Source organism: Nerophis ophidion, linkage group LG25 (assembly GCF_033978795.1).
Source record: "Nerophis ophidion isolate RoL-2023_Sa linkage group LG25, RoL_Noph_v1.0, whole genome shotgun sequence".
Taxonomy (NCBI): domain Eukaryota; kingdom Metazoa; phylum Chordata; class Actinopteri; order Syngnathiformes; family Syngnathidae; genus Nerophis; species Nerophis ophidion.
This window is the reverse complement of record NC_084635.1, coordinates 16,264,712-16,285,871: the sequence shown is the minus strand read 5'-3', so window position 1 is coordinate 16,285,871 and position 21,160 is coordinate 16,264,712. Positions and strand designations below refer to the sequence as shown.

The following is a 21,160-nucleotide window of genomic DNA, read 5'->3' as shown; positions in this document are numbered from 1 at the left end:
AGATTCTAATCAGATTCAGGACGACCTCCTAATGTGGCCTGAATTTGATGGCAAAAGATCAGACTTTAAGCACTTTGGGGCGTTTAGACTGGCAAAAAAATCATATCCGCGTCACTTGAGGGCAAAAAAATCTTATTTTGTGTGCAGTGTAAATGGGGCACTGCACACAAAAGCGCTTTCAAATGCGACTTATTGGTCATATGTCATGTGCCTACCGCACACTGGGGAGCACTTATTTCCTTTTAGCTCAGGTTAATGTATTGTTTTTCCGGGTGACCTATGATGTCATACCAGGCATTTGCGGCTCCCAGCAAGTAAGCAGCCGAGCTCTGCAGTACCTGATGTCTGTCGTAATATTGCCACAGATTAGAAATATGTCTCAAATGGCTATGCTGATGTCAAATAACAGACAGCATTAAGATAATGATCTTGGATTGTGCTACGAACATGACGCTACTATCAAGAATGAATCGGAGCGGATGCAGGTTCAAAGTAAAGAAAGACAGGAGGGAGAACATTTTTTTATAAAGGAATTTTTGGAAGAAGAATCATAGAAACAAAACTTTCGAATGTCTCAGAGTTCATTCATAAGGCTCTCTGGATTGATGGAAGGAGTTTTAAATCCAAAGGAAAAGACTGTTCGTGCCCTGACTGATACTGTTCCAGATGAAGGTTGCTGTTGTTCTGGACTATCTTGTCAGTTGTGTGGAATACAGAGTTATTGCTACTCAGTTGGCTTGCATAAATACAGCGTGAAGAAGTTTGTGCACGCTAGATTGTTTGCGTTTATTAAACCTGCTTTATTCTCTTCATTTAATTCGTATTTCATTTGAGTATTCAAATGAAGCCGGCATTCTGCATTTCCTTAGCTACCATCTTAAATAAGTCTCCGTTTCTTTTAGGTCTCCTATTGATGTAGTTCAAAATGTTTAGTTATTTTCATTTGTGAAGCAAATTAACAGTCTCCTCTTCATTGCAATTGTTGCTTATTTCTTTATTTAAAAAGTTAAAGTACCAATGAGTGTCACACACATACTACATGTTTTATCACTTTTATGCAGATGACTGCCAAATTTATATGCCGATTTCAAAAAGCCACGGCCCCCTGACACCCCTTCTTAACTGTCTATGCGACGTCAAGGCTTGTTTAGCCCAGAATTTTTTAATAATGAATGAGGGAAAAACGGAAATTTTAGTTTTTGGTCCGGCCCTCACTGACTTGGGACCATTGCAAAATTATGTGCGTCCCAAAGTCACCAGCCTTGGCGTCACTATAGACAGCGATTTTAAACTAGACAAACAAGTCAATGGCGTTTTAAAATCGTGTTTTTATCACCTTCGTCTTTTAGTAAAGGTTAAACCGTTTTTATCTTTTAACCTTTTTGAACAAGTCGTGCATGCTTTTATTTCAAGTCGCCTGGACTACTGCAATGCACTTTATGCTGGCATTAGCCAAAAAGCTCTCTCCCGGTTGCAGTTAGTCCAGAACGCGGTAGCACGACTTTTAACAGGGGCCAGGAAACGCCAGCATATAACCCCAATTCTTCAGAGTTTGCACTGGCTCCCTGTTCATTTTAGAATTGATTTTAAAACATTGCTGTTTGTTTTTAAATCTTTACATGGACTGGCACCTCAATATATCTCGGATCTTATCCAAATTTACATTCCTGCGCGCGCTCTGTGGTCCGAGAGCCAGTTCCAGCTCGTGGTGCCCAAGACCATACTTAAGACCAGGGGAGACAGGGCCTTCTCTGTGGTCGGCCCTAAGCTCTGGAACACTCTGCCGCTCCATGTTCAAACTGCTTCCACAGTGGAGTGTTTTAAGTCTCGTCTTAAGACCCACTTTTATTCTTTGGCTTTTAACGCTACGTGAGTTGTGTGGTCCTCTGTTCTCTGTTGTCCTCTGTGTTTTTTATACACTTTGATTTCTATTTTACTGTTTTAATTGATTTTACCCTTTAAAATAGTTTTTAATCATAATTGTTTTTATATTGTTTTTATTGGTTTTATATTTATTTATTTTTTGTTTTTATTCAGTCATTGGTGGAGCATAATATATATATATTTTTTTATTTTATTTTATTTTATTTATTTATTTATTTATTTTTTTACAATTGTTTTTAACATGGCTGTGCAGCACTTTGGAAACGTTATTGTTGTTTAAATGTGCTATATAAATAAAGTGGATTGGATTGGATTGGATTGGATTGTGGCGAAATTATTCCCTGCATTTGACCCATCACCCTTGATCACCCCCTGGGAGGTGAGGGGAGCGGTGGGCAGCAGCGGTGCCGCGCCCGAGAATCATTTATGGTGATTTAACCCCCAATTCCAACCCTTAATGCTGAGTGCCAAGCAGAGAGGTAATGGGTCCCATTTTTATAGTCTTTGGTATGACTCGGCCGGGATTTGAACTAATGGTATCTGCTTGCGGGTTATATCCCACGCGTTGAGACCGGCGCATTCGCAATATGAAGGGTCCCCTCGGTAGCCCACATCCGCTCGAGAGGTCTGGTTTTCAATCGCATAATCCAGCTGTGTTAGTCCAACTTTTGAGAAACCAAACACGATCGGCTCAAGGTGTTTCCATGGGTTGCAGAATGCTCATTTAGAGCCGAACTATTTGAGAACTAATTTAGTGAATGGATATGTACCGAGTGAGACAGTTGCTCTGACTCTGGAAACCAAGGCAATTCCATAGTCTTGACTCAACAGTGTTGCTCTGTGCAAGACTGCACTGGCCATTGATTGATGGACGGATGTTTTTTTGTGGATTTTTTTTTTTTGGCTATAATGCTGCAGACAAGACAACACACTTTTATAAAATATCAACAAATAAACTTACTACCTCCTTTTATACCGCAGAAGTATGTCTTAGTGTTTTGTAATTTGGAGAGCAAACTGCGTGGGTTCGATCCCCCAGCTTGGTTTGTGGAGGATTTAGGGGAAAAAAAAAAACTACAATCCTGTAGTTTTACTGTATTGTTTATTTTGTCAGCACAAAAATAAATTGTACTACCTAAGGATGGGCACCGATACTCAGTTCCATAATGGCACCATTGCCAGGTAAAAGCGGTAGTACCCTGACCAAAAATAGCTATCAATGTTTCATTTTGGTGCGAAATGAATGTGATGTCAGCCACTTGCAACAAGTGCTTGGAATTGATATTGTACACGTAACGCTTGTAAGTAATGTAAAGTTCCAGCAGTAGCACACAGAGTCCACTGTTCTTTTTAAACTTATTACTGTCCTTAACACACTAACAGTATAACACGGTTAGCGTGTTAGGCTAGCCAGTGGCCACTGACAACAAAACAATTCCTCATTCTGCACCAATTACTTTTTTGGCAAACAAGGTTACATCGACAAACCCCTGGAATGAAGAGCAGCATAAATATTACAAAATCAGTTTTTTGAATTTCTATATATTCTGTATTGCTGAAATAAAACTGCTAAATTGTTGTGGATTGTATTTGTATTACTTACTTTTGATTATATTACTTAGTTGTCATTTAATAGATATAATTGAAGTGTTTAAATAACTAGACTGTTCAACTCAAATGTCACAGAATTTCATGAAAATAAAAAGGGTTTTGTGTTTTTTTAATTTTTTTTATTTTTCAAGTACCGGTTCAGGCACCATTTAAGCACTGGCGCCATTTTTCATGTACGGATTTGGTACGATTATCGGTTCAAATGTTAATGATATTCATCCCTACTACTACCCAAAATGCTTGTAAAGGCATGATGTAAATAATATTGCTTCTTATGAATCTGTCCCTCTCCATTCTGAAACACATGCTAATCCCCCTGGATAGCTGGATTCAGTGTCCTTGTGTAAAAAAATTACATTATCACATTTTGCATGGTTCCGTAAAATAAGCAATGGATGATGAATACCGTATCGACTGTAACAGCCTTGATGCTCTTATTTAGCAGAATCTCCGTGTTAAAGAGGCTAGTGAATGAGGTGTGTCAGTCACTGTCAGCCTGATATTATGAATAAATGGATTGGCCTAGAAATACTGTAATGTTGGTGTAAGCCAGCTCTAATGCATGCATAGAGTGCAGTCATTCATGGATTCACTTCCCAGCCGACCCACTTGTCTTCTCTTCGTTCTTGTCTCCCTGTACTTGTTTGTAGCAGCAGCAATTGCAGGCGCAGCACCTCTCCCACGCAGCCCATGGACCCCCTGTGCAGCTACCCCCGCACCCCTCGGGTTTGCAGCCACCTGGCCTGCCTCCTGTAACTGGTGCTGGCTCTGGCCTGCTGGCGCTTGGTGCTCTCGGCAGCCAGGCTCACCTGCCTGTAAAGGATGAGAAGAACCATCACGACCTGGAGCACAGAGGTGAGGAGCACAGCATGACACACGCACAGATTTGAATAGTTTTCAAAATTAACATGTGAAAATGTGTTGACTAGATTTAATGGGGTGTAAGTATGGTTACAGACTGTCAATGATCTATAATTAGAAATATAAATACCATTGGCACTGGTCCATTCAGCGACAACAAACTAATCACTAAAAATGATGAGTTTTACCACCTATGCATGTATTATAAATGATGCCTCGCTAGACTCTAGTCCTGAAATTGTTTTTGCATAGTTGGTCACATTGCACATTGCTTTGATCTTTGACCTGATTACTTTGATCTTTGACCTGACTACTATATTACATGTATCTGATGAAAGAAGTGAGATGTTGTTACATCCATACTAATTTGTGTTTTGCTTTTTTCCCTCTCTTGGCCCCTCATCTTTTCACTCACCTTTGGCTATTGCTCTGAAAGAACGTGAGTCCAGCACGGTACGTTTTTACTCTCCATCTTTTTCTGTGTCCCGTGTGTGTTCTTACTTTGTTGGTGAATGCGTCTATCCAAAAGGGCTCCATCGAGACCATTGCCACCCGATGTACATTTTGTGTATAAGAGTGCTCTTGCACAAGGGTATTGGCTGACTGAAAGCAAATGGTGAAGTCTGCCAAATATGAAGGCACCATCTAATCCAGAAGGAAAACGACTCCAATCGCAGGGAGCGGATTAGTAGGCTTTAATTTCATTACAATTAAAAATGACTTTGACTTTTCTTCTATTCTTTCCTCTACCACTAGTGAATTTTCTCCTGTATTTATACAAATCCCTTTCAGCTACTTTTCTCCTGGCATTTTTCTTTGTAAACATTTTTTCTAGTCCACTTCTCGTTAACTCTATACACCAGTCAGTCAACTTGCCATCCCTATCGCTTGCTGTTTTATCTTCCTTGCTCTCATGTTAAAGTCCCTGTTTATTGGACTGGATTATAGCGCTCAGATAACTGGAGCGTAATGCTCTGTTGGAGGGGCCAGATTAGGTTCCCACTGACTGGCCTTTGTGAAGGGATCCCAAACCGCCTCCATTTTGTGTCGTGACAAGCATCCGCCAGTGCGGGTTTACCTGATCCTGTCACACCTTTTTCTCAGTGTGCACCCACTCAGGCTTCAGGGCTTCTTATTCTCTTGTGTGTTGTAATCCAACACCATACTCTGTGGAAAGTAAAGGGTGATTGAGTCCAAGCAGCCCCTTTAAAGGTCACAGGCGTGCAAACAAAGAGAGGCTGTATTCTGTCAATCAAGTTCGTTTCAGAAGTTGCTGCAGAAATTTCCAATGAAGACCTGGCTAGTTGTGAAAGAAGACTGAGAAGTGTGCTGGCAAAGTAGAGAGGGGTGCTAGTGTTAATGAAAGCATTTGGCATTTTTGGCATAGAGCAACAGTCTTCCGGCATTACAGTGGTACCTCAATCAACGAACACATTTTGTCCCACGACCGAGCTCATACTGTAACTCAGAACACTCATATCCTAAATCAACCCCGCTCATTAAAATGCATTAAAATCTATTTATTAATCCGCGCTTGGCCCTCACAAAAAAACACAATTTTAACATGTAACATGCTTTTTAAGAAGAAAAACTAACTTTTAGATAAGAAATATATTTTTAAAAACATTATATAGTGGTAAAAACAGCTGCAATATTTAATGAAATAATATGATAGAATTGTTTAGCATTAACATACTATCCAGCATTTAAGCTGCACCCATCAAATTTTTGAAAAAAATAAATATTTTTACATATATTAGCCGCATGGGACCATAAGTCACTGGTGTATACCGCTACGAAAGATTTTGTAAATGTTTATTTACAGTACATACCTTAATTGTTTACAAACAGTGCCTGTTACACGGTAGTAAAACGGATGATAAAAAAACTAGCCTTGTCATTGTCATGTATCCATATGCTGCGGAAGCTAGCTCTCCAATCAGCTAAACAGATTCAATATTTCCACGGTGATGTTTTGGTGAATTTACGAAATTGAAACATTACAAAAAGATTGTCCTTGTAAGTTGATAATACTAACAAAGACACTTGTAAAAGTGTCAGTGTATTCGCTTATGCTAACAATTTTAGCCTTATTACATTACGATAGCATATACAAATATGCAGGAAAACACTCCTACAGACTTCACACATGGGTCGGTTTAGGAAGTATAAGTTGTTTGTCATATTGAGAAATACAAACGTTGCTTCGAGTGATGTAAAAGGAATCCTTTTTGAGCAGAAACGCTGTAGACACATAGTACCCTAAATGAAACGCGATATACTTCCAATTCAAGGCACAAAACAGGAAGTACATTTTAAATCTGCAGCATCTGCAGAGCGCGAACTCACCTAAAATATGGCGGCATAGAACCAACAATAACACCCATCCATCCATCCATTTTCTACCACTTATTCCCTTTTGGGGTTGCGGGGGGCGCTGGCGCCTAACACACCTTTCCAATATCTCTGCTTGTGTTTTATGAAAACTATTTGTTGAATACAAAACACTATGGCCATAAATTAGCTGCACCATACCATAAGCCGCGGGGTTCAAAGCAGAGGAATAAAGTAACTGCTTATAAAAAATATGGTTAGTGTCCCTTTCTAAGGGGCAACACAAACTCGATAATCATTTGTGTAGTATACAAACGTATTTGAGTGACGAACAAGACAAATTAAGTGTTGACTACAGGAGATATGTATGTTTGTATACCAAGGTAGTGCTCAATGTACTGTTTGTTAAATTAGGACTAAACAGAACAAGCTGAAAAACAGCAAACATGGCGGCAGGCCTGATTCACTGGGACACATTTTTAATGGCTTGTTTCTTTTAGTCGGTCGTGCTTTTCTTCTGTGCTCTAACTTTCTCAATTCTGATAGTTGGTGGGCAGGTTGTGTCGATCTCTGAGCGGCACTCAAATGCGCACGTCAACTGTACTGTATAATCAAAACAAATGTTTCTTGTGTAAACAAACAAAGCAGGTACAGTGACGTGTAATAAAATATCAACTCTTGATTGCTCAAACGGCTCAGCCCTGCGACAAATACTACTGTAACCGGCAGTCGAATAGGCTCGTAACTCAAATTATCTTAGCAACATTTAAAGCATAACAAATAGCCGAGAGACGGCTCATATTTCAAATTAATCTTAATTTATGTACTAGTAAATTGAGGTACCAACCTATTCTCTTTGACATTCTTTGCCTATGTCAGACTTTTCCCTCGACAACTTAATGTGTGTCTCTCTTTTGCAATGAGGACAAGGGTGAATTGCTGCAGAGTTCTCTCCTCATTCTACATCAATGCCTGTCAGCCTGTTTGGCTGCGCCTCCCCGACGATGCCCAGACTACAAAAACCCTGTTTTCAGCTCCTAAAAGAGTGCCAGTGCATGAGGGCATTCCCACTAGTGGGGAGAAGCCCATTGCCACACTGCTATGCTCTCATTACTTGCCAAGTTCCTTTTCAGTTTACTTTCGCCTTTCTCCCTCTTTTTTTCACATCTCTTTGTTGCCTATTTTTATTCTGTTTTTCCCTGTTGGTGACACCCTCTTCATTGTATCCCCACAATGCACTCATTTCTGTAGTTTTTCAATGGCCCCTTTTTATCTGCGCTAATTTTCACTGCGAATGTTTTTTTGTTTTTTTTTAAACTTGCTGTCAGTCCATTAACAATCTGTTGTCTCTGACCTGACACACACACACACACACACACACACACACACACACGAGTTATTAACTTATTAGATTCAAACTAAGAGACTCTGGCCACTTCCATATTACTGTTCTACAAATCTCAAGTTTTTAATGTCCACTATATTCGCCTATATCCTTATTTGGTTGAAACTTGCTAACGTTGCTCCAAGCGTATATCCGAATATTTTACTTTGTGGATTAGTCAGGATGTTTGAACACAAACATGTGCTCGGTTTTCATTTGCTCTCACCACCTTGATCTGTCCTGTACATAGCTTTGCTTTAGTCGCTACTGTTTTCGTCTTTCACAAATGATGGGTTTTCTCAGCTGCTACCCCTCTGTCCTCTCCTTCTTCTTCAATCACAAATCATTCCAGCGCCACCGTGCACTTGGCTTTAGTCAATATTGCCACAGCTTTGACTGAAGAATACATCCCAGAGTCATGTCTAGACTTAAGTAAAGTGTTAGCTCAAAGTTGGCAGAGCATTGCTTTCTTCATCCCATACATCTGGCACTGTCCTTTACAAAAGTCATTCATGTGTTTACTTGTCACTTATGTCAAGGTGGAGGGAAATAACTGACTAGAGGCTCAGTTAGTTCCTTTCTATTTTTACCATTAATTCTTCTTTCCGTATAAGTGATTAAAGCGTCATCATCGTTTGGTGTACACTGATAAAGCTGTATTTTGTTTGTTTGCAGAATAATTCTGTGTCACCATCGGACAGCTTGCGGGCAGCAAGTGAAAAGCACCGTGGCTCGTCAGATTATGGACTTGATCCCAAGAAACGCAAAGTGGATGACAAGGACAGCATGAGCAGATATGTGAGTGTGCTTGCTTCTGTCGAAACATCAGCAAGCGCAATTATTTGCTCAACGCACGCAAACCTGACAAAACCTAAACACACTGACAACAGCTAAATTCTGGATGTAACGTTTACCCACTACTATACGATATGGACAAAAGTCAGCAAGTGGGGAAAACAAGACATTGGATGAATTTAGTTAAGTCATTCAAGCATGTCTTTATGGACCTTGATTTGTGCACGTTTTACACCATATTGAAATTCCCAACAATTATATTTTTAATATGAAGATTAAGGAAAGTTTCAGGAAAACTAACCCAACTCCCAAGTGATAAAAGTTTCCCATCCATCCATTCTTTTTCTACTGCGTGTCCCTCTCAGGTTTCTATTAGGAAAATTCAAAAGCATACTTTTGTCATTATAATTGTGGCGTCTACTGTATAAATTGTGTCAACACAATTTTCACTTATTCCCCACTTATTACCCTTAACATACATTGAAATTGTTGACAATGATTAGAATTTTTCGGCAAAAACACATTTTCGAACATTCGTTTTTACATCCAAGTATAACTTCTGTGTTTTTTTTATGAAATATCCATAAAATACAATCTAAAAAAAAATTATTGAATGCTTGCCTCAGCCGTAGGTACTCACTGTTGTTAACGCTACATTAAGTTGCAGGATGGGCCGACCTAATCAAAGTCGCCAGTTAGTTTAACCATCGAGCTAGCTTATTTGTTCCGAACCAGTTGTAGTACGAGAGTATTTTTATTAACTAGCAAGAAGGTATATTTTTGATGTGACTGATTGTAAACACAGGTCACAACACCGGAAGTATATTACCTGAGGGGGTGTGGCTTCAGGGTTGAGTTGTTACTTTTCTGAGTTATTTGCATGCATGTTATATAATTTTACATATGTTTGGTTTAAGTGTATTTCGAACATGTACGCAGTCACAATGTTAGATCATACAATTTACATTTTCTCATTTCTCCTAACATGTCTGAAAAGGAGTAAGTTGAAGCAAAGCGTGTTTAGTCTTACACTTTTTCCTATTTATTTCTATTGCTGCCACATATGGTCACTTCTTATTTTTATATTGTAACACAATTTTCATCAATGAAATACAACAGTTCTGTTGATAAGCAGTTATAATTCCCATAATGAGATGGGTTATATCTCATTTTCAATAAGGTTCAAGATGTTTACAAATTACAAGGAAGAGTCATTTTGATGAACACTTCCAGTTTGAACAGCCTCTTAAAGTGGATCATATTATTAAATTGTTTGACTTCTTTGCTTACTCCACTCCATAATTTAATTCTACATACTAAAGGTCTTAAGTGTTGTAAGTGCATCAAGTTTTTCCTCGAACATTACGCTTTCAGTGTTAATAATGTTAGGTAAATACCTACTTAAATAAACAAGAAAATAAGTGGTACATTACATTGGACGTGTAAGTTTCAAAAAGACAGCCAAATAAGGTTGGTGAATGAAAATAATTTTAAAGGTAAAAGGTAGTGTAGAAATGCACCCATTTGCAGACAATGTACAGTAGTCTTGATTTTTAATATTTTCTTTAGGGGTTTGCGTGGCAGTACTTCGTGCTGACAGAAATGTTCCTCTTTTTTTCCTCAAAGAGTGTTCACATCCCTGAAACTTAATTTGCTTAATTATTCCCTTTGTACAAGGTGTTAGTGATTTTTAAACGTGTTTTACACTATTTGTGTTTACCTTGTCCTGTGTTTGCCTTGTCTTCATTTCAGGACAGTGACGGTGACAAAAGCGATGACTTAGTGGTGGATGTTTCCAATGAGGTGAGACTGAGTTAGAACAAAGCCGCTCAGCCGCATTCCACAGTGTGAATGGTGCATGGAGACTAAACACAGCTGTCTGGGGGGGAAATCAACACCCTCCACATTGTTGCCAATAAGTCTGTCCTAATGTTGGCTGTGTGTGCAAGGGTGTGAGTATTCTTTGTTGTAATTCTTTTGGCATTCATGCATAAAATAAGACAATGATAACAAGGAGCAGGTGAATAAGGAGTGTTTGTGTGTGTGAACGTTTGAGCACACACAGGTCTATATATTATCTGTGTTTGCACATGAGGCCCCAGTTTGTTTGACCTACATGCCAGTCGCTTTCCTCTGGTCTGTTTGCTCAATCGCTCTCCTCGTCTGTCTCGTTTATCTCTGTAGGATCCAGCCACCCCTCGGGCTAGCCCCGCTCACTCTCCCCCAGAAAACGGACTGGACAAATCACGGCTCCTCAAAAAGGACGCAGCACCCAACAGCCCTGCCTCTGTCGCATCCTCGGGCAGCACACCATCCTCCAAAGCAAAGGACCACGCCCATATGGCTGTGAGTGACACTCTTTAGAAAAAAAAATCGACTTGGTGAAATGATGGTGCTCTGGAGGGGGGTAAAAGGTTTTAACTGACAGACTAAAGGGCATTTGTCAAGTGAAGTGGGTGTTTGTGTGCAGGCCTACTATCCAGGAGGCTTAGCAGTTAGCTACTATGCGGGGCTTGAAGGGGCAGTGGGTCGATGCACTCTGTAGAAATCAAACCCCGTGGCTTACTCTTCTCAATCGCCTTTATGGCTTAGCCAATAAATGGTTGTTTCTTCCTCACTGAGGTTATAAATAGCTGGAGACGTGCTGCCTTTTCCTTCCTTATTTTCCCTCATCTCTTCCTCCTTCCTTTCTTAAAATGCTACTACCCAACATTGTCCTGATCCACTGGTTTGACATGAACTATACTTGTGTTCTACGATATAGACATAAACATATATCCCGATGACAACATATATCACGATATAGTATTTTTTTCTTATAAGTATGCATATATACACATGCAATTAATACTAATTTCACTTATCTGTTCTCCTTTCATTTATAAAACACATTATGTATTAAAATGATATGCCAAATTAAAAGACAATAAAAAAGTATTGCTAATACCAGCCCTTCTAATCGATGGTGTATACTAGACCAACATGAATTTAGATATGACATCTGTAATTTTTCAGTGTCTTCGGGACTTCTTGTCATAAACTGTGCCTTTGGACAAATACTCTGTTTTGCTTTTTTGGTGGTTTTATCCCATTGTGGTTTTGAGATAACATTAGTATTTTGTCGCATTTTAACACAGACTCTGTACTGTTCATGACATGTCTTCAAACGATAGAAAATAATATATGTGTTCAAATCACGAGTAAGGACTCATTGTAGGCATGTTTCGCAAATTAGCTTACCATTGTTTGGTTGGTGCCTTGAGTTTTTTAATCCAAACAAAGCAGTTCCTTTTTCCTCTTTTTGGTACCAGTTCCTGTTTGGGTTTTGTTACTATAGCTTCTGTTGTGCTTTCCCTCTGTTCAATGTTGACATCGATGATCCCGCAAAATAGCAGTTTTGCAGCAGTTACAGTTTCAGCCCGGACGTAAAAATTATGACGGATCAATCAATCAAAGTTTACTTATATAGCCCTTGTCTCAAAGGGCTGCACAAGCCACAATGACATTCTCAGCTCAGATACCACATCAGGGCAAGAAAAAACTCAACCCATTGGTCAGAATGGGAAACCTTGGAAGGCACCACGGATGTTGGGGCGCCTCTTGGGTGACCGGTGCAATAAATGCCGTGTGGATAGAGTAAATAATATGAGATTTGAGTCCTTAGTGAGGCCAGCAATGGATCCTCTTGTATGTAGACAAGTCAGCAGCGCAGAGCTGTCACTAATTAATGCATAGAGCAGTAGTCCATCAGGGTCCCGACTTAAAAAGCTAGTGCCTCCTCCGTGGAAACTGATTTGTGGCCGCCTGTTAACCTCTCCACGCCGGAGAGGGGTGCAGAGCAGAAAAGAGAGACAGCAGATGAACTGTTCTAAAAACGGACTATTTAAAGGATGGGGTGTATAACTGAGTTTTAAGATGGGACTTAAATGCTTCTACTGAGGTAGCATCTCTAACTGTTACCAATAGGGCATTTCAGGGTACAGAATAGAATAGAATAGAAAATGCTCTAAAGCCTGCAGTTTTGTTTTGGGCTCTGGGAATCACTAATAAGCCAGAGTTCTTAGAACACACATCTCTGGGGGACATTCTGTACTGTTCAATACATTCAACAAGATAAGATGGAGTTAGACCATTTAGTATTTTATACGTAAGTAGTAAAACCTTGAAGTCGCATCTTAAGTGCACAGGAAGCCAGTGCAGGTGAGCCAGTATAGGTGTAATATATTCAAACTTTCTTGTCCTTATCAAAAGTCTAGCAGCTGCATTTTGTACCAACTGTAATATTTTAATGCTACACATAGGGAGACCTGAAAATAATACGTTACAGTAATCGAGACGAGACGTATAGGATGCATGAATAATGATCTTAGCGTTGGTGGTTGACAAAATGGGATGAATTTCAGCGCTATTGCAGAGATAAAAGAAGGCTGTTTTAGTGTGACTCAAACGAGAGCTTTGGGTAGAAGATAATACCGAGTCACTTTATGCATTTGTTTTGTTGTTTTTAGCCAAGTCTCACTGAGACCAATGGCGTTAAGATTGTTAACGCTATTATTTAATGACCTCATCAACTAATAGCACTTTTGAGAGGCAATGATCTGATGTTTAAAAAGCCCATTATAGAGGTTGTTTTGAGGCATTTCTGTTAATGGTATCTGTAATACTAATTTTAATAACATTAGTCTATTTTTGCGTGGTGCGCCTTAAATAATTTTGATCACATATAGAAATTGATATGGTGGGGATCCTGACATTATTTGCCTTTGCTGCGATAGATGTAGCGCTTTATATATTGCCTCCTCAATAGAATGCATGTATACCTCTGGCACTGTCACTACAGAAAAAACATTATGTGAGTCATTTATTATTCTATGAGAAATGCTGTGTGTGCAGGAATTTTTCAGCCTGGCATTAGTTAGTTCTAGCTTAACTGACTCCTCACCCGGACTGACAGACACTGTATTTGCCTGTGTCCAAGCTTTCTCTAGTATAGTTAGTCAAGTGTTACTCAACGAGTAATCTATGTTTCTAGATAGTGATGGTGTCTTCCCGGTTAGAGTGATTGCGCCTTCCCGGTGAGAGTGAAGGCCGTCCCTCCTCAGCAAGCTCGGTTTGCCCCAAAAAGAGGGCCAATTATCAATAAACGTTAGTCCCTGTTCTTAACAAAAACTTGCCAGCTATTGTTAAACCAGACTAATCTACTGTACTATACCTCTTATCATTGCCTCTCGCAGGCAGGGCGCCCGAGACAACTACTCGAGGGTGACACATCTTTTTGGCGAGATTACAAGACCTAGCTATGTTCCTCTTTGTAATATCTGGTTGTCTCAATCTAGTGTCATTGGAGCCAACAAGTACAACTACGTTCGGGTAGCTTTGGGTGGGATTAGCCTGTTGACTGTGTTTATTAGGCCTGTTGTGAGTTAGCTCTCTAAGATTAGATTCAATGTCGGGTGCTCGGGCTTCGGGAATACACTTAATTATAACTGGTTTACTAAGCTGTATGTTACGGGTAATGGAGTCCCTTATAATTATGGTGTGGTGTCCGGTAAACTGGGGTGTAGGACTAGCTGAAGGGCTAATTCTGTTGTGGGTATGTTGGAGAAGGAATAACAAAAGCTGTATAACAATTAGAAGCACACAGATAGAAAGAGAGCACTTACTGAGCGGTGAAACAGCGGCAGCGAAAGCTACATCATACGACAGACATTTTTATGTTGCACTTACTATGATATATATTGTGATATTGCACAGCACTAAACTATACCATTCAAGGTTTGTAGACTACATCACTCCACTACACCACCCAGCCAGCTTCTCTACAGCCCTTTTTAATGTGTTTCCCCAAGTCGAAACCCTGACTTTTCTTCCCTTGATTGGGAAAAGAAGACAGAGCTTAATTATGTGTTTGGGCCATCATCTAGCTTGTCCAGCTATGTTTAACGAGCTCGACTTCTTAGCAAAGGTTTATACCTCGACCTACGCCAACCACTCTAACCATGGCTGTAATGAATTGTCAGTGTTAGATTGGATTACTCTGAGCTGTCTGTTTGGATTGTCACTCTGGATTTTTTTTCCAGGGGGAGTTTTCACAACTGCCTAGGTTTTTGTTATTTACATTTTTTTCCAACAGGCAGGTGTTTTCCTTCAGGACATTTGATATTCTCCACACTTCTTTTCCACATCGCTGAGAACTATTGACTGCTCTTACAATACAAATGTGCAAAACCACTAAAAGGTGTTTGTTGTTTTAGAATGACAAGTCGTCAACACCGAGCCTGAAATCCAACACACCTACGCCCAGGAATGAGGCGCCCACACCAGGAACTAGCACCACTCCTGGACTGAGGCCTCTGACAATGGGCAAACCTCCTGGAATGGAAGCATTAGGTAGTAGACACTCTCATACCCCTGAACTGTAAACATACTTTGCATAACGACAGAAAAGTCTGTGGTGTTGCTAGTTTACTAAGTTTTAAATAACCTTTCATGTTTACCATCGTATTTGGGAGTGTTCAATATTTACAACTGGAATTTGATCCATCTGTGGTGGTTGGTTGTTGCTGTTGGGGAAACAAAAACAATGTCTAAACAACAATGCATTGACATGGAAAATTCTCAACATGTAGTACCAAATCTATTTGTAGCAATTAGGGCTGTCACAATAAATTATATTAGTTATAACTGCGATAAAAACAAATTTAATTCAAATGATCAAAAAAACGTGATTGATAGCCACACTTTTATAAACTCACAGACGTTCCAGCTTAAATGCTAATGTAAATACAAGATGTATTTCTCTTGAAGAAAAGACATACTCCAATCCAAACTTTTATGAACACATTGCTGTCTAAGCAACTAAGTTATTCAATTGTACACAGTGATCAATATATATATATATATATATATATATATATATATATATATATATATATATATATATATATATATATATATATATATATATACTTGGAGGAATTGGATAAAGGGGTGTTTTTACAGCCCATTCAAGGACCGCTGAACAGACACCACAACACCTGCCAAAACACTCTTATCAGTGAAGCAAAAGAAACACAAAACAAGCAAAATAGTGGACTTTCTAAAAAAATGTCAATATATCAGTGAATGCATAAGTACGTTTTGAGCCCATTCAACAATACTGCGATAATGATGATAATTTTGTTCATAATTGTGATATGCATTTTTCATATCATTACATCCATAGCAGTGGAGTAAGTTTATCCAGTTTGGGCTGCAACAAACTAATGTACAGTGGAACCTCAATTTACAAATTTATTTGGTTCTTAAAAGAGATTCATAAATCAAAAAGTTTGTACAGTGAAGAAATTTTCTCCATAAGAAACAATGTAATTACGAATAATGGGTTGCAGCCTTGATAAAAGTCCATATTTTAGTGATGGTTTGTACACTTTGAACAGAATATAAAGTGCTATACAGTACTGTATATCAAACACACATAAGGGGTTATAGATCAACTTTAATATTAATTAACAAGCTGAACTGTGCTGTATGCGCTGCTCTGGCAACGCGCGCTGATACACAAAAATCACTATGGTGGTTTCACAATCAATGAGAAATTACAAAACCCTTAACTTTAACAACAATATTTGTACAATAATAAACATTTAAAAAAAGGAAGGCCATCAACATTAACAGTGACTATCAGCTGAGGAGAAAGCAGTAAAAAGGGACAGAGAAGGACGTGGGTGAGATCGGGGGCCGGGATCTGGGTTGTGTGCGGGAGAAGGGGGTGTGCATGTGTGGGCTCTTGTGCCGCTAAAGTGTAGTGTCTTTTTCTCCACTGTGAAATACGTTTTTGAGAAAAATCCGGTCTCATCACAATTAAAACTTACTGTAGTACAACACCTGCCTCTTCAATTATTCCATACTTTTGACCACCATTAATGTACTCCTCGCAAATAGTATTTATTTTTTTAAACTTCACAGCAATTTTCTCTTTTTTTTAACGCTGGTCTGTTGAGTTTTTGGGACTCAAAATGGACAAAACCTATCAATAAACGGCACACCGTAGTGACTGGTAATGTCAGGCAGTGAGCAAAAAATGTGAAGGGTTCTGCCTCCTCAATAAAATACTGTGCTCAGCTTTTTGTTTGCAGGCGGAACAAAAAATGAATTAATGAAAAATTCCTACACCGAGACAAGATTCGCACATGAAGGCACATTTGGCTCGATCTAAAAGTTTGGAAATGGTTCCGCTATATGGGAAACTCACAGTATTGGCCGTTTACTACATGACTTTATTTCAAAGTCTAGCTAAAGACAACACAACTGTCATTAAGTGATGGACTCACGTAAATAAATCAAATAATGTGATATATAAAGTGTTCAATTGTCTACAAAGTTTGTATGTAACTAACTGAAATGATCTTTTCTCCTCTGAAGCTGCCCCTGCCCTTCGCACACCGCTGTCTATTGCAAGTTCCTACGCCGCGCCATTTGCGATGATGGGTCATCACGAAATGAATGGATCCTTGGCCAATGCGGGTGTCTACCCTGGCCTTATTTCACCTCAGATGAGCGTGGCTGCTGCGGCTGCTGCGTATGGACGCTCACCAATTGTAAATATGTTATCTTCATGGTTCTAAATGTCCATTTGACACATGATATACTTGTAGCAAAACCATTTTACGCAAGTAAATGATCCATCTTAGCTCATTGTTGTACAATGTGTTTACCAAATGACTTTCAGGCATTTAAATGTTCAGTCTGTATTTCCATAACTCGTTGTGAATATGTCTGCTCCTCTTCATTGTGTACTAAATGGAAAAGTGCAAAAACCGCCGCGCTTCCATGGCTTTGATGTTCCCTAGTTAGCGTTCTAAAGGCTTAAAAGGCTCCCAAAATGAATGTCATGTTTGAAAATCTCCCAGGTTTTGATTAGTAGTAGCAAGTTGTGTTATCTTGTGGAAAGCTTCTTTGTCTGCCATCGAGAAGAATCCACGGCTTTCAAGGGATTTGTCTGAAAACATTACTATTTCTCAGGGTGCTAGCAGATTAAATGTGACATAATTTCTAACTTGAGTATTTTAACATCCCATTTTATATCAGCGCGGTATAATTTGTTTTTAATGCCACTCATTACTTGTTTATGCAGGCGGGGTTTGACCCTCATCCCCACATGAGAGCTCCAGGGCTCCCAACCAGCCTCACTTCCATTTCAGGAGGAAAGCCGTGAGTATTTGAGCTTTTATGACTTTATGTTACGAAACAATTTTATCTTTTTAACAATCTGTGTCAAAATGACAGGAGACTAAAGTTAATATCTCTCCTCTCCCCCTTGACTCCTTTGCAGGGCTTATTCTTTTCATGTGAGTGCAGACGGTCAGATGCAGCCTGTGCCCTTCCCTCCAGACGCACTTGTAGGCCCAGGCATCCCACGCCACGCTCGTCAGATCAACACGCTGAGTCACGGGGAAGTTGTGTGCGCTGTCACCATCAGCAACCCCACACGTCACGTCTACACGGGCGGCAAGGGCTGTGTGAAGATCTGGGACATCAGCCAACCGGGCAGCAAGAGCCCTGTGTCCCAACTCGACTGTCTGGTAATTAGTTGTTTTTGTTTCTTGCAAGTCATGGCAAGATGCCTTATTTCACAGGGTTCCAGGCAGCAGTGATACATTATATACTCTCTGTATGACAGCTCATTGCTTGAGCCTGATTTCCCCATCCAACTGTAGCTCAACTCCAAATTCTAGTTGGACCGAATTGTGAGTAATTCAGCAGTGCCTGGCTGTGCTGTGCTGAAATAATCCTTTACAGAGGAAAAAAGTCCTGCTGTGTAAATATGTTCTGATTGGCTGACCTTGTCTGCTGTTACCCAGCTCATTGTGTCCTCTCAACTGCTTCCCATTTCTCATTTTGATACTGTGGCTTCATACTGTTCATATGGCCTAAAACACCCGCAGATGCATTGGGAGTGCAATTCAGTCTTATAAAGCCATCAGGATGCTGTTTTATTCGTCAAAAAATATTCACGGTATTGACTCCTTCCCCGTCTCCTGCCTGTATTTCTTGTTAAAGCTCATACTGTTTAACATCACTTTAACATGATAGACATGCAGAGGCCTTTTAGAAAACCGCAGAATTCAGGTTTACTAGAGAGGTACTGAAGTCTTAATACAGGGATACTCTACCTCAGATTTTGTTAGTAATCCATTACAAAAGGTCAGCGGAAAGCAAATCCTATGAAAACAAAATGACTTATTCCTATAAGAAATGGTGTAAAAAAAAAGTATTCCGTTCCAGGCAATGAAATTGATACTTGTAGCATTTTATTGTGAACAGTGATCAGTGACTCGGGAAAAGGGGAGAACCATACACACTACCGTCATACTTTGCTACCAGCAGTTTTTTCTTGCATTCAATAGTTTCTCACATTCTTTATCAAAGCTTTCTTCGCCTCATCATTGCCTTATTTTAACTATTGTACTCAATAAATCAAGCACAGATACTGATCACCAACACGTGATTCTTTGTTTGGACACCTAATTCCACAGAATGAGAGCTACAGTGGTATTTCAACTTAAGAGTGCCCAACTTAAGTGTTTTGAGATAACAGCGGTCTATCTGCTATTTGTTACGCTTGAAGATGCTAAAAAAAATGTCAGTAAAAAATATCCCTGCCATTAATTGGCATGGCAAATGCTACAGTGAATGCCATAAGATCCGCCCGGAACATCTGGTCTTACTCGATAGTATTAGCTTATAGCTAGAAATGGACATAACTTTGTTTTCCAACCATGGAAAGGAGTGCGTGTGAAAGACTGTACTAAAAAGAAAAATGTGGATGATATTCATTGAAATAAAGAAATAAATCATCCAAAAATGACCGAGCATGTCACTAACTTGGTGAAGCAATTCGAGCGTATCACTGCTCGTCTGCACCATACTGAAACAGGAGTCTGTATTGTCTAAAACGTTAATAACTAATTGGTGGACATTTATCAATGAAAATAATCGAGAAAAGCTGCTGATGTGGTGATTGACGTATAAGCAGTTTAAATATATTTATTTATTTGTTTAAATGTTCTTTATTTCAATTCATTTCAATAGTAGACATTGATTGAAGTGTTTTGTGTTAAGAGCTGCCTCCCATTTTGTAAATTGGGGTACTACTGTAGTATATCACGCTTAATGTTTGGTCAACCAATAATCAAGACGCTATACAAAAACCGGATAAAAACATAGCCGAAAATGTACGTTGAAAACTAAATCAAGACTAGAAGTGGAACGTACACAAACCGAAGTACCACCATATTATCTATATGGATTTTCTGAACTGTTAGATTTTTTTAGATTTTGAAAATATTCTCATTTTATTTGGATGATAATATGAAGGTCCTGAGCAGTCCTGGGTTCAATCCCGGACTCACAATCTTTCTGTGTGGAGTTTGCATGTTCTCCCCGTGACTGGGTGGGTTCCCCCCGGGTACTCTGGCTTCCTCCCACCTCCAAAGACATTCACCTGGGGATAAGATGATTGGCAACACTAAATTGGCCCTAGTGTGTGAATGTGAGTGTGAATGTTGTCTGTCTATATGTGTTGGCCCTGCGATGCGGTGGGGATTTGTCCAGGGTATACCTCGCCTACCGCCCAAATGCAGCTGACATAGGCTCCAGCGACCCCCCAGCGACCACAAAAGTGACAAGCGGTAGAAAATGGATGGATGGATGGATGGATATTCACTACTTGTTTCCGCTCCAGAACCGGGACAATTACATCCGCTCCTGCAAGCTGTTGCCTGACGGCCGCACCCTGATCGTGGGTGGCGAGGCCAGCACGCTGACCATCTGGGACTTGGCATCACAGACGCCACGCATTAAGGCGGAGCTTACCTCCTCTGCCCCAGCCTGCTATGCACTGGCGATAAGTCCCGATGCCAAGGTCTGCTTCTCCTGCTGCTCCGATGGAAACATAGCGGTGTGGGACCTCCATAATCAGACCCTTGTTAGGTCAGTGCTCCCAACATGTCAATAAAAATGCCTTGCATATTATGGCTCTTAAAACCGCACCACTCACAGTATTTTAAGAATTGAGAAGAACTGTAGAGGCTTCCTCTTCTGCTTCTGTCTTATTCCAGGCAGTTCCAGGGCCACACAGATGGAGCCAGCTGTATCGACATTTCCCATGATGGGACCAAGCTCTGGACTGGAGGCTTGGACAACACAGTCCGCTCCTGGGATTTGAGAGAAGGACGGCAACTCCAGCAACATGACTTTACCTCACAGGTACAGACAAGCTTGATCAAA

At 39.9% G+C, this 21,160-nt stretch overlaps 1 protein-coding gene across 6 annotated transcripts in view; it reads left to right on the top strand.

Moving 5' to 3' along the window:
- Positions 1-21,160, top strand: part of LOC133543131 (transducin-like enhancer protein 3-B) — a 74,023-nt gene that overhangs the window by 30,206 nt on the left and 22,657 nt on the right. For 3 of the 6 annotated variants that reach the window (XR_009804317.1, XM_061887602.1, XM_061887599.1), the window contains exons 8-18: positions 4,146-4,351; positions 4,752-4,809; positions 8,750-8,872; positions 10,622-10,672; positions 11,054-11,215; positions 15,124-15,259; positions 17,294-17,469; positions 18,006-18,082; positions 18,204-18,453; positions 20,616-20,863; positions 20,992-21,139. Coding sequence is in view for 5 of the 6 variants with exons in the window: in XM_061887602.1 (XP_061743586.1) it covers positions 4,146-4,351; positions 4,752-4,809; positions 8,750-8,872; positions 10,622-10,672; positions 11,054-11,215; positions 15,124-15,259; positions 17,294-17,469; positions 18,006-18,082; positions 18,204-18,453; positions 20,616-20,863; positions 20,992-21,139 (1,635 nt within the window). In the remaining variant the exon portion in view is untranslated. The remainder of the gene's footprint in view (positions 1-4,145; positions 4,352-4,751; positions 4,810-8,749; positions 8,873-10,621; positions 10,673-11,053; positions 11,216-15,123; positions 15,260-17,293; positions 17,470-18,005; positions 18,083-18,203; positions 18,454-20,615; positions 20,864-20,991; positions 21,140-21,160) is intronic. The other 3 variants (XM_061887604.1, XM_061887603.1, XM_061887601.1) reach the window with 2 other exon arrangements.